Consider the following 15,039-nt stretch of genomic DNA (forward strand, 5'->3'; position numbering starts at 1 on the left):
CCTTGGGGTCTAGACTGATGCTCTTCTTGGGTTTCAGCCAACAGGACAAGCGTGGCCGTTTCTGAGCTCAAGGAGGGGTCTCTCAGCGGTGGATTACACGGCCAGCGGCAGGCAGCTTCCCAGGAGCAGCCAGGCAGCAATGAGATAGCAGGCAGAGGGAGGAGGAAAGGTGAGATGCAGCTCCTGGAGGGGCAGGAGCTTGCTGGAAGCCTTGTTGTTATCGTGGGGCTGGCTCTGCTCTACAGCAGCTGGCTCTGTCAGCCTGGGGAAGCTGCTTCCAGCTATTCCTGCTGGTCCCGTGATGCCCCCTTTAAGGCTGCTCTGCTTCGTTGCAAAAAGGAGAGGTGTAGCTGGAGGACACAGCGTAGTTTAGGTGAGATCCACCGTACCAGCCTCTAGCACTGATGGAGACCTGGGGCTGTTACAGCTGTGGAGAGCAAAATGCCATTTCGATGTGTAAAACTGCCTGAAGTGGCAGCGTGAACAATACCGATGCATGTGCCAAGGGCACTGGAGCAGAGAGAGGCCACGGAAGTGATTTCAAGTCCTCAGAAAAGCCACTTATTTGTAAAAGATGTGAGGATTTCAGCCCATTCAGCTTATCCCGTGAAAGGCTGAGAGGGTGGTGACTTAACATTAATAGGGGAATCACACCAGAGTCAAGAGAGCCATTTAAGTGCTTCGGAAGTGGGCAGTGGCAGAAAACTAAAGACACCAATTAAACAACTTCAAATTAGACGTAAGGCCCCGAGTTATAGCCAGAGGGTTCCTATTGCAAGACAATGAACTGTACCAAGGTACCAACCTTTGGAACAAATGAATCCTTCAGATCAGCCAGCCGTCGCCTTTCTGGAAAAGCCACTTTCCTGTCGTTGAGATACTAGGCTGACTAGGCTGAAGAGCTGCGTCATTATATTGAGCTTTACAGCCTGAGTGATGTAGGAAGTAGGACTAAAGAAATCAATAAAATTTCATGATAGCCACCTCGTCCTAACGTGGCTTATTTGTGCATCAGATGGTTGGAATACGGTGCCTGCATTTGGGACAGTAAGAGAACAAGTTCCCTCTGGAGCAAACTCCATATTCCCAGGAGTTGTTGATGAGCTGGAAATTTTTATTTTTATTAATGAGGCTACTTAGATCCTGGAAGGGAGAGCTGTGATCGCAGCATGGGGGCATGTGTTGGCCTGGCTTTTGGGTGTTGTTAGCAAGAATATCAGCCGGACAATGTCACTCTGACAGCCCCATGAATGCCCCATCATGCTCTTGCGATACCCCCAATCATGAGACCACCAAAACACCGCTTGTCGTTAGGACACTAATTAATTTATGACTCACTGCCGAAGCACTTTGGAGCAGTAATCACAAACTAGGACTGCACTGTGCAAACACAAAACCTACGGGCACTCCCTGCTCCATAAAGCTTTCAATCCAAACATTGCAGTCTAAACACACAGCGAGAGATAGCCCATGGGATATCGAGAGACGTGGAAACAACACGCTGACATTGATCAGCGTACCTTATTCTTAACATACAATTTTTATTCCTCTTCCATTAGGATGTAACCATATTTTATTGTTTGGGTTTTTTTTTTCCACACTTTCTGGGCTGGAATTGAGTGCCTGCTATGTTTACCAAAGGGTTTATGGAGGAATTTATCACTTGTGCCTCTTTCATGGGCTTTGTGGGTGTCGGTGCACAGCGACAGGCTGTTCCCGTGCTGTGCAGGGCCTGAGCTGCCTTGTTGTGACACCAAGCACAGCAGTCGCAGTGTCCAAGCATTCACTTCCCCAAAAGGGTGTTCAACCAGGCAATACGGTGTCTCCTGTCTTACCAAACCTGAATCCCTGGGGGTCATTCACATGGGCTTGGAAGTATTTACCAGTCCGTGCGGTTGTGAAACTATGCAGTGTTACCATGGCATCCCAACAACACAAGCAAACTCTGCTCGTGACATCTCTGGATCGCCGGATCCTGTTCTGACTTAAACTTACTCAAACCCAGATTTAAACGGGGAACATTCACTTGCAGGATGGGTTGTAGTAAGTGCAGGGGATCTAAACTGGCTCGCTGCCACACTGGGAGCTGCGAAGCGTATGGCAGCAAGGTAAATGAGGCTTTCCTGAGCCTCTCCTGCATTGACTGGGTTGCTGATGGTACAGAAAAGAAAACTTGAACTTTGAATGGGAGACAGACTCATCCTTACCTAAAATCAGTGGTGCTGCATGGCAGTAATTAAGATTAGAAACTGGTTTTTGATTGATGTAGCTCTTGACAGTGCAAACCAGGGTGAAGTTCAGTTCTCTTACGCTGAGGCTGCTGAGAACAGCTTTGCCTTTATGATAGTTTATCTGACAGCAGGCTTGTATTTTACCTGTCTGGATTGCTTTTTAGTTTGCGTGTCACGTTGTGCAAAAAAAAATCCCTGTCTGCTGATACAGAGGAGTTGAGGCTGGAATGCAGCCTGATAAAATCCAGCAGCTGGGACTTACTTTGGTGGGGGTTATTCTTGCCTGACTGTAGGACTCTCAATCACACTTTCAGATTCAATCCCTGTCTTCTCAAGACAACCCAGAGGAGCTGCAGGAGAGTGGCCTGTCTCTTTGTGAACTCAGAAGGACCTGGAGCTGTGTAAAGCAGCTGGAGACTTCTGCCTTGGTGCTGGCTGTGTACAGATGAAATGAACCCCAGCCCGTCTACATCCGCCATTAGGTCAAGCGTAGCTGGGTGTGCATTAACTCACGAGTTTGCTTTGCACTCAATGGATTATTTTTTTTGGCTGGTGGAAGCTGAGTCAGCTTGCAGGGCAGGGAGGAATCTTGCCTTGTATGTCTCTGTCTCAATCTCCCCCTTTCCCTCCTTCAAAAAGACAATTTCCTTTTACTCGCTGGGATCTGCAGCCAACTTGTATTCTTCCCGCAGAGAAGGAAGTACATATTTTTAATAGTACAGCGCTATCTTGCTGTCCTGAGGAGGGGAAGAGCTGAAGGGTGACACATTCAGGCCAGACTTTGAAATCTCATGGAGGATTTACAACCTGATAGCAGAGAGATCTGTCCCTTTAAGGCTATTCAAAAATGTAGAAAGCCCTGAAAACTAATTTTTGTCTCTGCCTCTTCTGCGTAGGAGCCCAGAAATTTAAGCAGAAACCTGTCCTGTGTCCTTTTGAGAGTGGACTAGCGTGTTGGGTATTTCCATGTGCAGGGTGCAGCCCACCTAAACCACCTTTATTTTAGCGCTAACAGGAGAGAGGAGGCAAACCCATGGTGTCCAGGGATAGCTGCGGCATCTCTCATCTGCTGCCCTCGTGCCCCTGCGTGGCGCAGACTCGCTGGGTGCTGCTGGCAGCGTCCAGTGTGTGTGTCCAAGACTGCAGCTGACTTTGGTTTATATTAAACCAGGCTGGACCTGGTGCTAAGCTGAGGCCCCTTATCTCCTTTCTGCTGTTGCACAGGGGAGCTACCTGCTCTGCAACAGAGTGAAAAATCAATTAATATTCCCCCTTTTCTCATTTCAACATCCATTTAGGTGAGCGGAGAGGAATGGAGAAACCTTGAGGAAATGGGAATCGGACCTGTCCCGTTACAACTCTCTGCCAAGGGATTCCAGGAGAGCCCACGCTTCACGTCCCTCGGCTGCACATGTGGCAGAGGCAAAGGGAGGTGCAGAACAAAGGCAGATCTGAGCGCGGGGACACGGCGCCAGGTGTGTCCTGTCCCTTCTCTAGCCCTTCCCTTCTCACCTGCTTGAAGGCAGCAGGTCGACCGGAGGGTGGGAAGGCAGCCAGGCACACCCAGCTCTCCGAGGCAGTAAAATGATCCCTCTTTTGCCCTTGGGCCAAGCCCAGCTTTTCTAACGGATAAAAGGAGAAGCAGTCAGGAGAACTCGCTCACTTCCCTGGTCTCCAGCACAGCTTCCCTGAGCTTTTGAAGGGTGGGGGATACTGAAATCATCCTCGGAGCAGCCATGTCCCGGTCTGTGAGTTTCAGCTCTCGCTCTGCGGCCGTCCCAGGGATCAGCCAAGTGCGGGTCAGCACTGTCTCCTCGACCCGTGGAGTAGGAGGGGGTGCCGGCTTAAGCAGGGCAGGTGGCTTTGGCAGCTCCAGCCTCTACAACCTCGGCTCTGCCAACAAGCGGATCTCCGTTGGAGGTGGCAGCTCCTACAGCGTTCGCTCTGGGTACGGCTATGGAGGCATGGGATTCGGTGGGCCGCTCAGCCCCGCGGGCATTCAGGAGGTCACCATCAACCAGAACCTCCTGACGCCCCTGAATCTGGAGATTGACCCCAATATCCAGCGGGTGCGCAAGGAGGAGAAGGAGCAAATCAAGACACTCAACAACAGATTCGCCTCCTTCATTGACAAGGTGAGGTGCTGGAAAAATTGATAGCTCTGTGGACACTGCTTTAAAAGCAGGTCTGACCCAAAGCTTGCTTAAACGGGTGGGGGATTCACAAATTGGCTCAGGATCAGATCCTCAAGAGCATGGTGTGATTTGCTTACTGCAATCCAATAACTCTTATTAAGGCCCTGCTTGCTTTGCCAGCAGTAAAGGGTTGTGCCCTGCTTAGGGCAGCTTTGTACCCCTTTTATTTAGCTGGTATTGCCCATGATGTGAGTGCAGGCTTTAAAGATCAAAACTGCCCCCAAGCACACCACCACCAGATTCACAGAGGAGGGGGCCTCTTGGAGAGGAATCATCCTGGTAGAACAGATCTTGACGTAAGCCAGAGCTTGCTGTGTTTGTTTGCACTGCCTTGTACCTCTGTGGCTTTGCTGTCTTGCACTAATTGATCCTGTGTCCTGTGTAAACTTCAGCTCTGGCATCCTCAAAATGCAAGGAATCCAGACCTGGAGTCTGAGTAATTGGCTGACTTTGAGGTCTGTGGATGGCTTCTGTCAAGTGTCAGGCAAGCAGAATCTGCTTATCTTTAATTCCTACAAAGCCTTAAAGTCATAAGCCAAGCCTCAGAGTAGCAGTGCTGCCTCATGGTCTTTATCATCCTCCAGAGTTTACGTGCTTGCTGTGAGCAATCTAAATTCCTCAGATACCATCCGCAGCCTGTCCTTTCCCCAGGATCCAAACTCTGTAGTGTCAGCTCCCCCTTCCTCCCGCATCCACAAATGACCCCTTGGTTGCTTTCCAGGTCCGGTTCCTGGAGCAGCAAAACAAAATGCTGGAGACCAAATGGAGCCTCCTCCAGGACCAGAAGACCACCCGCAGTAACATTGGTCCCATGTTTGAGACGTACATCAACAACCTGCGACGTCAGCTGGAGGGGTTGTTGAATGACAAAGGGCGTTTGGAGGGTGAACTGAGAAACATGGAGGATCTTGTTGAGGATTTCAAGACCAAGTAACGTATAATCTTCCCGTCTAACGGTGTAGTTGAGCTGGCAGGTTGGTCAGTAGCTTGGCAGAGATGTCCTCAGCTTTTCTGCTAGGGAGGGAGACTTTTTTCCCAGCCTGAGTTAGGTGTCTAGGCCAGGGAAGTTGCCTGGATTCTTCTTGCCTGTATCACTCATCGTTTCTGGCACCTTGTTCCCGTGTGGTTTTCAGTGGCTCTATCCTCTTGGCTTTGCTTTAGGGCCTCCTCAGGGATGGCTTCATAGTTTGGGTTGGACGTGCCAGTTTGGGTCCGTATGAACCCCATGGGAGCTCAGCAGCTTGGCAGGCAGTGGGTGAACTGCTGCTTGTTTCATGGGTAGGTAATGGAGCAGGTGACCTGCAGGTTTTAAGTGACTTTTCACTCCAAATTGTGTCGCTTGGGAGGAGTCCCATGAAGAAAGTGGCCTTTGTCCCAGCCTGTGCCCAACCCAGCTGTACAGGGGAATGCCTTTAATAAAAAAAAAAAAAAAAAGAAAGAAAAGAGGGAGCTGGCAAACTGGATCAAGCAGGAACTGAAAACAAACAGATCTGATAATCCCCAGGGTGTGTTTAGGGAAAGTCAATAGCCAGTAATTCCCAAGGAGGTGCATGGGAATGATGTTTCCCCCAACCCCGCTCAGTTATTTCTACTCTGTGCTCATCCACAGTTGCCTATTGCATCTCTGCAAGGCAGCAGCAAGGAGCTGGTTTGCACCCAGAGGAATTATAGCCCTCATTTTAATTGCATGTCCCATGAATGCAAGGTGCACAGATGCATATTTATTCCTCCAGCTTATTGGTCTGTGCTGGGCAGCTGAACCTAAACCCTGTGTGTGCTGAGGGAAGGGAAGCAGGAATTAGGAGCGTGAGATGCTAATGCAGCAGAGGGAGTGAGGATGTAGTAACTGGAGTTTAGAACCTGCTTCTCCCCATTTATATAAAGAAAATCTCATCTTCTAAGTAGAATACCTAAAACACGAGTAGCTCTTCATGTGTCCCCTGCCTCTTTGTCATATGTCCAATTTACACAGTAATTCTCAGCTTACACCTGGTGTAGGGGAGGAGGTTTGTATGCACGAGGCTCCAGGGGATGAGATTCAGTCCCTTATTTAGTAACTGCATTGACTAAGGGTGTGGTTCAAAGTAAGCAAGAGCAGGAGCAGACTGCGTCCGCGCTGGCCACGTGGCTTGGTGCAGGGCACGCCGAGGTGTGACAGGGTTTCCCGAGGCGCCTCAGGAGTTCATGGAGAATATTGAATGATTTGTCAGTTCGTTGACCAGCTTGGTGGAGCTTCCCACAGAAAATGAGGAATTTGACAAACCGTTCTAGAATAATTCAGTCTTTTTACCTGTCTCTGGTTATCCATTCTGGGCTGCAGGCTGTGCGTACGCAGCACAATCACATAATTGTTGGAGCGAGTCCAGAGGAGGCCACAAAGATGCTCAGAGGGCTGGAGCCCCTGGAGACAGGCTGAGAGAGTTGAGGCTGTTCAGCCTGGAGAAGGCTCCAGGGAGACCTTCTAGCACCTTCCAGCACCTGAAGGGGCTACAGGAAAGCTGGAGAGGGGCTTTTGACAAGGGCATGGAGTGATAGGACAAGGGGAAATGGTTGTAAACTGCAAGAGGGGAGATTGAGATGAGATATTGGGAAGAAATTGTTTGCTGTGAGGGTGGTGAGACCCTGGCCCAGGTTTCCCAGAGAAGCTGTGGCTGCCCCCTCCCTGGCAGTGTTCAAGGGCAGGTTGGATGGGGCTTGGAGCAACCTGGTCTGGTGGAAGGTGTCCCTGCCTGTGGCAGGGGGTTGAAACTGGATGGCCTTTAAGGTCCCTTCCAACCCAAACTGTTCTGTAATTCTATGAATATCTAGGTCATCTCTTACTCTGCAATAACAATGGATGCAGTTCATTGACCTCCATTTATGCCAGTGTGGATGGGCAAGCTTCCAGTGGGGAGCAGAAGGGGAGGTGCATGAACACTGTTGAAAGTCAAGTAGCTCACACTCTGGAAGGCAAATTACAGTGCTAGCCATGCAGGGACTGCGTAAATAAACAGAGCTGTGTTCTGACTTTGGCAACGGCAATCCCGAAACAGCCAAAGTGACTCCTGCTTTTCCTTGGGTGACTTTCAGGATTCATAGAGCAGATCCCTGCTGTTCGTTTCAGCAGGTCAGCTGTATGTAGAACAGTGTAAGGCAGGCTCTGAGAATGTTTAGCCTGGAGAAGAGGAGGCTCCGAGGTGACCTTATTGCAGTCTACAACTACCTGAAGGGAGGTTGTAGTGAAGTGGGAGTTGGCCTCTTCTCCCGGGCAACTAGCGATAGGACAAGAGGGCACAGCCTCAAGCTTGGCCAGGGGAGGTTCAGGTTGGACATCAGGAAGAATTTCTTTACAGAAAGGGTTATTAGACATTGGAATGGGCTGCCCAGGGAGGTGGTGGAGTCACCATGTCTGGATGTGTTTAAGAAAAGACTGGACATGGCACTTAGTGCCATTGTCTAGTTGACAGGGTGGTGTCAGGGCAATGGTTGGACTCGATGATCCCTGAGGTCTCTTCCAACCTGGTTGATTCTGTGATTCTGTGATTCTGTGATTCTGTGAATCCACACTTGCAAGTGGTACAAATCAGTGAACCTCCCCTAAAGTCAACGGAGCATGAATTTTATCTGCTGAGGATCTAGCTCATTGCATCTAAAGGTGAACACCTAAGGAAGGGATGTAGCCAATATTAGAAGTTTGTGTGGCTTTGAAGCGTAGCCACTCTGTGCAGGATAATTACACTTAGCTCTTACCAGGACAGTGGCATGTGGTCGACACCTGCAAAATGATCTCAAATGTCTAGAATAAGGAAGTGCCCAGTGAAAGCAGCGTTAACAGGTGCTTTGATCAGCATAGAGGGATTGGTTGAATCTGCTTGCATCTCTTCTGCATTTGTCTTTTCTCTCTCAAGGGGCAAGTGAAAAAGCTGACAGCCTCAGGACATAGACTGCAATCATGCAGCCGTCCATGAGTGAGGATAAGAAGCAGAAATCTTCTTAAGTACAGGGAATTTTAAGGAATATGGGAAAGCATGGGTGAGAAATGCTTTCCGGGTTAGTGGTCATGGTGGTTGTGAACCAGAAGAGCTTTCAGGTGTCACCTTATCCAAACAGTACCCTGGGACTATGGCATACAGCTGGTACCTCTTGGGCAAAAAATGCACGTGTTGCAGCAGTCCAGCAAACACCTGCCTGGGGCAGGCTTGCTTGTGGAAGTCATAAGCTTTGCTGAGGTGGTTGACAAAGACAGAAATGGGGGGAGAGAGAAAGAAATAGGGGTAACTCTTCACTGGGACATTTTTTTCCTTTTCACACCAATCCTTTTTTTTTTTTCTGGCAGATATGAAGACGAAATCAACAAGCGCACAGCAGCAGAGAATGAGTTTGTGGTGCTCAAGAAGGTGCGTGCCATGCGTGTTAGCTGGGACTGATCATATATGTTTGGTAGATAATTTTTAGGATGTGGCAGGTCATTGGGCAGAGGGACATGGAGAGCAGGTGGCTTGGGGAGCTTGATGGGCTCATGGCTGCTTTTGAAGCCATCAAAGGCTGAGTGGACTTAGTCATCAAAGCTATGGCAATCTCAGTGGATTATCGCTCTTTTTTAGGATGTGGATGCCGCCTACATGAACAAAGTGGAGCTGGAGGCCAAGGTGGATGCGCTGACGGATGAGATTAACTTCCTGAGGTCCCTCTATGAAGCGGTGAGGTCCTTTCTGCTTCTTGTGGCTGCTGCGGTGCAGAACAGTGAATGGTGACTGAGAAAAATCAATGTGCTGTTTCCAGAGCTGGGAAGGATGATGGAGACACAGAGTCTTCCCTTGCATAAACAAAAATAAGCCTGCAAGTAAAGTGCACCTCCTGTGAATTGTCACAGTGATTTCTCCCTGTCTGGGATGTGAGATGGATTTATTGCGAACATAGCCAGGACATGCATTATTTTTTAGATGCAGTTAGTATGAAAACAAGGAAAACCAGTGGATTATAGCCAGTGCTGTAGCGCTGGCGTGTGCTTGTGTGTGTGTGCTGTGTGAGAGAAAGAAAGGAAAGCTCCTTGTCCCAGACTCCTTTATCTTACCCGTTATTTGCAAGGTAAGAGAGTGGTTGAACTGGACACGTTGCATCCTTGGGTGAGGTGGTGGAATTTGGCCCTCGCTTTGTTGTGAAGCTGATGCTTAAGCTTCTTGGGTTAGCATTTCGTGCTGGGTTCTTATCTCAGGAGCAGGGTGAACTAACCTTGCTGTCAAAATGTGGGTGATAAGAAGTAGCTCCATTTCTGCTGTTTGTTACTTTGTGCTTTGCGAGGTTGATGCGATTCAGTTGGTTTCCTTCTAATTAATGATTGTTTTGATTGAATTATTCTTATCTGCCTCCCTTTCCCTTTTCTTCTTGGATTCTCTCTTTAATTGGCTTCCAAAAGAGAGGCCCTTAAAAATCAGTGATTAATGGTATTGTTTTTAATGCAACTGGCAGGAACTTCGTGAGCTGCAGGCTCAGATCTCTGACACTTCTGTGGTGCTGTCTATGGATAACAGTCGAAACCTGGACCTGGACAGCATCATCGCAGAGGTCAAAGCACAGTATGAGGAGATTGCCAACAGGAGCCGGGCGGAGGCTGAGTCCTGGTACCAGAGCAAGGTGAGTTATGGGAGAGATAAAGGCAGTTACAGCTTCTGTTCGTGCAGAAGTGTGTGTCTGAGTGGGACACACTGTGTGTCATGAGTGGGACATGTGTGTCATGAGTGGGAGAGATTTTAGCCAGCTAATTGTCTGCCAGCTTGACTCCATCCTTTTCTCTTACACTGTTTTATGTCACAGTACGAGGCACTGCAGGTCACTGCTGGGAAACACGGAGATGACCTGCGCAACACGAAGAATGAGATCTCAGAGATAAACCGCCTGATGCAAAGGCTGCAGGGTGAAATTGAAAACGTGAAGGGCCAGGTGAGGAGCTGCCCTTGTTCTTTTGCTGCAGAACAATGGATTTAGCAGCAACAAGCATGCCAGGGATCTGGGTGTTAAACAAGATGTGTAGAAGCAGTTTGCGGGTGGCTGCAATGCTCACCTCGAAAGATGTCAGTTCTGCTGGAGGGAGAAACTGTGTTGTGAGCAATGTAGTGCTGAGAGGCAGCTGAACTGTGGGTGAGAACAAGTCTGCCAGCGACTTGGGAGCGCAGAAGGGGAGTGATGCAGAGCCAATTCCAAAGGGCAAGGCTGCATGTGGCCTCCCTCCCAGCCACACGCATTCCTTGTACCCTCTTGCTTCTGGGATCTTTGTCCACTCCCTTTTTGCAGAAGGGAACACCATGTTTGGGCACATAAAAGAATTTTTCAGCTGTATGGGAGTTCTGTTTGCTCTCTCCAGGGGCTGTTATCACTTTATCAAACGGCTGGTGAAAGCCAGACCAGTGAGTGGTTGAGACCATGTTCGGGTCTGAAAACTGGCTGTTAATAACCAGAGTGCACAAAGCTGGAGATAAGCCATTGTGATTCATAGGTTTGTGTTTATTTGGTTTCAGGGCAGGGAGGCTTCAACACACACTTGCAAGCAAAGAGCTGACCCACTGCAGCTCCCTTGAATAATGAATGAGAGTATAAAGCACATGTGTTCATTGTGAGCCCTTCCTGCCAAACATGGGGCTTTTTTTTTGGAGGTGCAGGGGGCACAGTTGTGGGTGGGTTAGACTGCCAGCTTGATGTGGCCCCACAGGGGTGCTTTTGGGGTACATCTGCATTGTTTGTTAACTGCAGGTCTGCTCGAGTCCACGCTTGCCTCACATCAAAGCTTGGTGGAGACCAACTGGCTCTGAACAAGCTCTGGGGCATAATAGGAGAGAAAACCTGAGCTTGCATTAACCCTAAGTGTTGTGCTGTTGTGTGCCACATGGGTGGGCTGAGAAGCTGGGGATCACCTGAAAAAAGTCTTCTGAAAGTGTAGCCAGTGGAGAGAAATAGGGTCTGCCTTTTGGAAAAATGTATCTTGGGGTGAGATGAGCTTCCTTTGCAGGGTGGTCTCCGTCCAGTGCCCCAAAAAATGTGTAGGCATGAACTTCTAGGGATCTAAGTTGAGCAGATGGCTCCAGGGCTCTGCAGATACACAGAGGTGATCTGGCCAGTAGATGTCAGAAGTCCATGGGCATCAGTGTCCTCCACCAAGGAGGTGAGATGCCCACTGACAAACCCTGTTCTGTCCCTGCAGCGTGCCAAGCTGGAGGCAGCCATTGCTGAAGCCGAGGAACGTGGTGAGTTGGCTGTCAAAGACGCCAAGGCAAAGCTGGAGGAGCTGGAGGCAGCTCTGCAGAAGGCGAAGCAGGACATGGCCCGGCAGCTCCGTGAGTACCAGGAGCTCATGAACGTCAAGCTGGCCCTGGACATTGAGATCGCGACCTACAGGAAGCTGCTGGAGGGCGAGGAGAGCAGGTGGGTGCAACCTGTGGGTTTTACGTGAGGAAGAGTCCAGCTCTTTGTTCCCTTTGCTTGTGGACATTGCGAGGGCCCAACTCCAATTTCTGCTAGGAAAAACAGAAGAGAAAACCTTGCATTTTAAACTGATTTGTGGTCCTGAAAATGCTTTGGCTGAGGAGACAAACTGGCAAGTTCTGGGGAAAATTTGATACTTTTGGTGACAACATGCAAAGAACAAAAAAAGTTGTTTTCTACCATATGTTCAATGCTGTGGTAGAAAATTTCCCAGTGACTCAAATCCCCATGGAATTAGGACAGAGCTTCTGTGCTCTTGCAGCTCCCCCCGAGGTGATAACAGAGCTTGTAAATGTAGGGCCAGAACAAAGCGCTGGATGGCACACTTATCTTGTCTGAATTATTTACAACAGCAGTAATAACTCACTGCCATTGTCTTCATCCTCAGCGCTGGGGCCCTGGGGGAACACTGAGTAATGCAGCATCTAACCCATCCTCTTCCTTTTTGCCTTTGTGTTTTTCTTCTCCAACAGGTTGGCTGGGGATGGAGTTGGCAACGTCAACATCTGTGAGTTGTTTTTTATAATTTATAATAGTTACACATAGCCATATGCCTATAGAAAATGCAGGTGGGGACCAGCTGGGTCTGCATGCAGGAGCCTCATAGTGCCCTGCCTGAGCTTCTACAACCCAGCCAGCCCCCTTCTTAAATGGGAGCCCCTTGAGACACAAGTTGATAGTGCTGTTGGCTCCATGGCAGACTTCAGCTCTAACTCATCTGTATGAAATTGAACTTGGGGGAATATTGATCTTTCTTTCCTCTCATTTTTGTATGTAGAAAAATGTACTAATGAGAAAAGGCATTGCCTGGACTGGAAGTTAGCGCAAAGGTGATGTTAGAGGGTGTCTTTAGAGCTTGGGAATCATTGCGTACTCACCTTGCGTGGACGTTGGACAGATGCTGGTGTCTTGGAGACGCTGTCTACAGCTCTAAACCAGTGGCTCTACTTTTCATCTGCTTAATTGCCACTGGTAGCTGGTGAACCACATGCCCACAACCTCTTTGGTGCGCCAAGAGATGAGCTGAATGTGTTTATGATATGGGGTTCTTCATGCTGCAGGGGTTCCTGAGCCAGACTGAGTGGTGGAGAAGGAGATGGGCTGCTCAACCATCACATGCATCTGGCTTAGCACAGAGAATAAATGCTCTAGGCCAAAATGTAACAAGAGATCAGTGTCCTGGGCCCTGTGTTTTGCAGGAGGTCGTAGAGAGTTTTCATCTGGTTGCTGCAGTTTAAAAATGCCCTTTTTTGTGAGGGTGCCAAACTGGGTTTGAAGTTCCCTGGTGCTCACGTTTGCTTCTCTCTGTGCCGCAGCCGTGGTCAGCTCCAGCGGTGGAGGTGGCTATACCAGTTCCAGCGGAATTCTGGGAGGAGGAGGCCTCAGCCTGGGAGCAGGCATGGGCAGCGGGGCGCTCGGCTTCTCCTCTGGAGGTGGCTCCAAATCCTACACCGTCACCACAACCTCGTCCAGCCGAAGAAGCTTCAGGAAGTAACTACAGGAACGGAGATCAGTGGTACCCATTACATGGGAGGAGGGAAACCATAGAAAGAAAAGTTTTCTAGCCTTTTATAGGATGAATTGGCTGCAAAATTTCTGCAGTGATGAATGAATTGGAATAAGACATACCAGAGTACCTGACCCTGCTACATCACGCCTAAGGCTTGATCCTGCACTGTTGAACTTAGTGGGAACCATTCCACTGAGAGCAGGTTCAAGCCTGTAGGGTGAAATTTATCCAGTGAAGCAGGCGGGATAATGCTTTTGTTACTTGTGTGCTTGGTACCCCCTGCTCAGGGCTGGATTTCACCCTTTGAAGGGCAAAGCAATCATTTGAGTGGCAAGCTATTCCACATTTCTGCTGTGGTTTTGCAAAAGAGACCAGAAGATTATCTCCCTTTTAATATGATTTGGAAGGCTTTATTCCCTTGAGCTCCTCAGAAAATGCCAGCCCTTGTTAAGATTTCGGCCTGGGTTTGTTTTCTTAAAGTATACCAAGAAGAAAACAGTGAAACTGTTTTGGGTTTCTCCTTATTTTCTTTGGAAATGGGCTCAGAAATGGAATTCAACAATTCTCTGAATGAAGCTGAGTTCTTACCGAAGGCAATTTCAGGTTCTTTACAGCGAAGTAATTCATAAACAAGCACCCCCCACCCATTCCCTCTCCTTAAAAGAAGCCCAAAGCTTAAGGGATATAAAGTTGCTTAAAATTATAAGTAGCACACTAAAATGGGAGATAACATTGCCCTTCCTTGGGTGTCTCTGTTTACCACCCTGTATTTCAAAGCGTATCTAGTGATATCTGGTGTCTTTACTAGGGAAAAAGCGTGTTTTGTTGATGCATCATTACAATAACTGCTTGTTCCTGCCAAAATGTGTCTTCAACTTAAACATGCCAGGGAAAATACTTAGGTCATTACTGCAGTAGGAAGAATTGTTCGGTAAATAACTGAAAAACTGCACAGAATTGTTTCATTGCGTGCTCAGCCATGTCCTAGCAGCGTGTCTTTGGTTGATGTTTTATGCCTTTGTGGTCTGTGTGTTTGTCATGAGGCCATAATAAAGTTTCCCTATTGCGTGCTTCTTTAGTCCCAGCTGAGTTCCTTGTCTGTGCTGCCCTGGATGCTCAGGAGCTCTGAAAAACATCCAGTGTTATCACCTTCCTCCTGTCCCCAGAGTCTGCTGCTGGCTGTGTCCCCTGGAGCAGTGCCACACTGTGGTCAGGGTCGGGATTTAGGGTTTGCTGCCTGCAGAGTCTTTCACTCTTGGGTGAATTTTACCCCCTGCTTTGCACCAAGTCTGGGCAGTGGGTTGATGGGACTGGTTTTGTTCAAGCACTTAGCCTCAGCCCAGCCTCTGATCAGGACTGAAACTAGCTGAGACCAATCCCTCTCCAAGCAGCATCTTCCTCCGCTGAGTGGAGAGAAGCTAAACGTTGGAGGAGACACCTCTGTTGCAGATGGTCAAAGCTTGGAGAGCTGAATCTGGGCCTTGCTACATGAGGACAACTCATTTCTGCTCCTTTTGGGGCAGCATGGTGTGAGAAGGGCTCACCCCAGGGTGGTTTGTGCTTGTTCCCATTCTTCTTGTAGGGCCACGGTGCAGGCGTGTGATGAGCTCTTGCTGGAGCTGCTGTTGCACAAGGCATCACCCCAGAG

General features: G+C 48.9%; 1 protein-coding gene across 5 annotated transcripts in view; it reads left to right on the forward strand.

Annotated features, from left to right (window-relative positions):
- LOC137669033 (keratin, type II cytoskeletal cochleal) overlaps nt 1-14,463 on the forward strand; it is a 62,121-nt gene extending 47,658 nt beyond the window's left edge. For 3 of the 5 annotated variants that reach the window (XM_068410897.1, XM_068410899.1, XM_068410900.1), the window contains 9 exons: nt 3,530-4,366; nt 5,148-5,356; nt 8,742-8,802; nt 9,010-9,105; nt 9,875-10,039; nt 10,220-10,345; nt 11,601-11,821; nt 12,355-12,389; nt 13,198-14,463. In XM_068410897.1, the coding sequence (XP_068266998.1) occupies nt 3,968-4,366; nt 5,148-5,356; nt 8,742-8,802; nt 9,010-9,105; nt 9,875-10,039; nt 10,220-10,345; nt 11,601-11,821; nt 12,355-12,389; nt 13,198-13,376 (1,491 nt within the window). In that variant the 5' untranslated portion in view covers nt 3,530-3,967 and the 3' untranslated portion in view covers nt 13,377-14,463. Of the gene's footprint in view, nt 1-2,643; nt 2,714-3,529; nt 4,367-5,147; nt 5,357-8,741; nt 8,803-9,009; nt 9,106-9,874; nt 10,040-10,219; nt 10,346-11,600; nt 11,822-12,354; nt 12,390-13,197 lie in introns of those variants that run through there. The other 2 variants (XM_068410902.1, XM_068410901.1) reach the window with 2 other exon arrangements.
- The last annotated feature ends 576 nt before the right edge of the window (nt 14,464-15,039 follow it).

Source organism: Nyctibius grandis, chromosome 11, assembly GCF_013368605.1.
Source record: "Nyctibius grandis isolate bNycGra1 chromosome 11, bNycGra1.pri, whole genome shotgun sequence".
NCBI classification, from domain to species: Eukaryota; Metazoa; Chordata; class Aves; order Nyctibiiformes; family Nyctibiidae; genus Nyctibius; species Nyctibius grandis.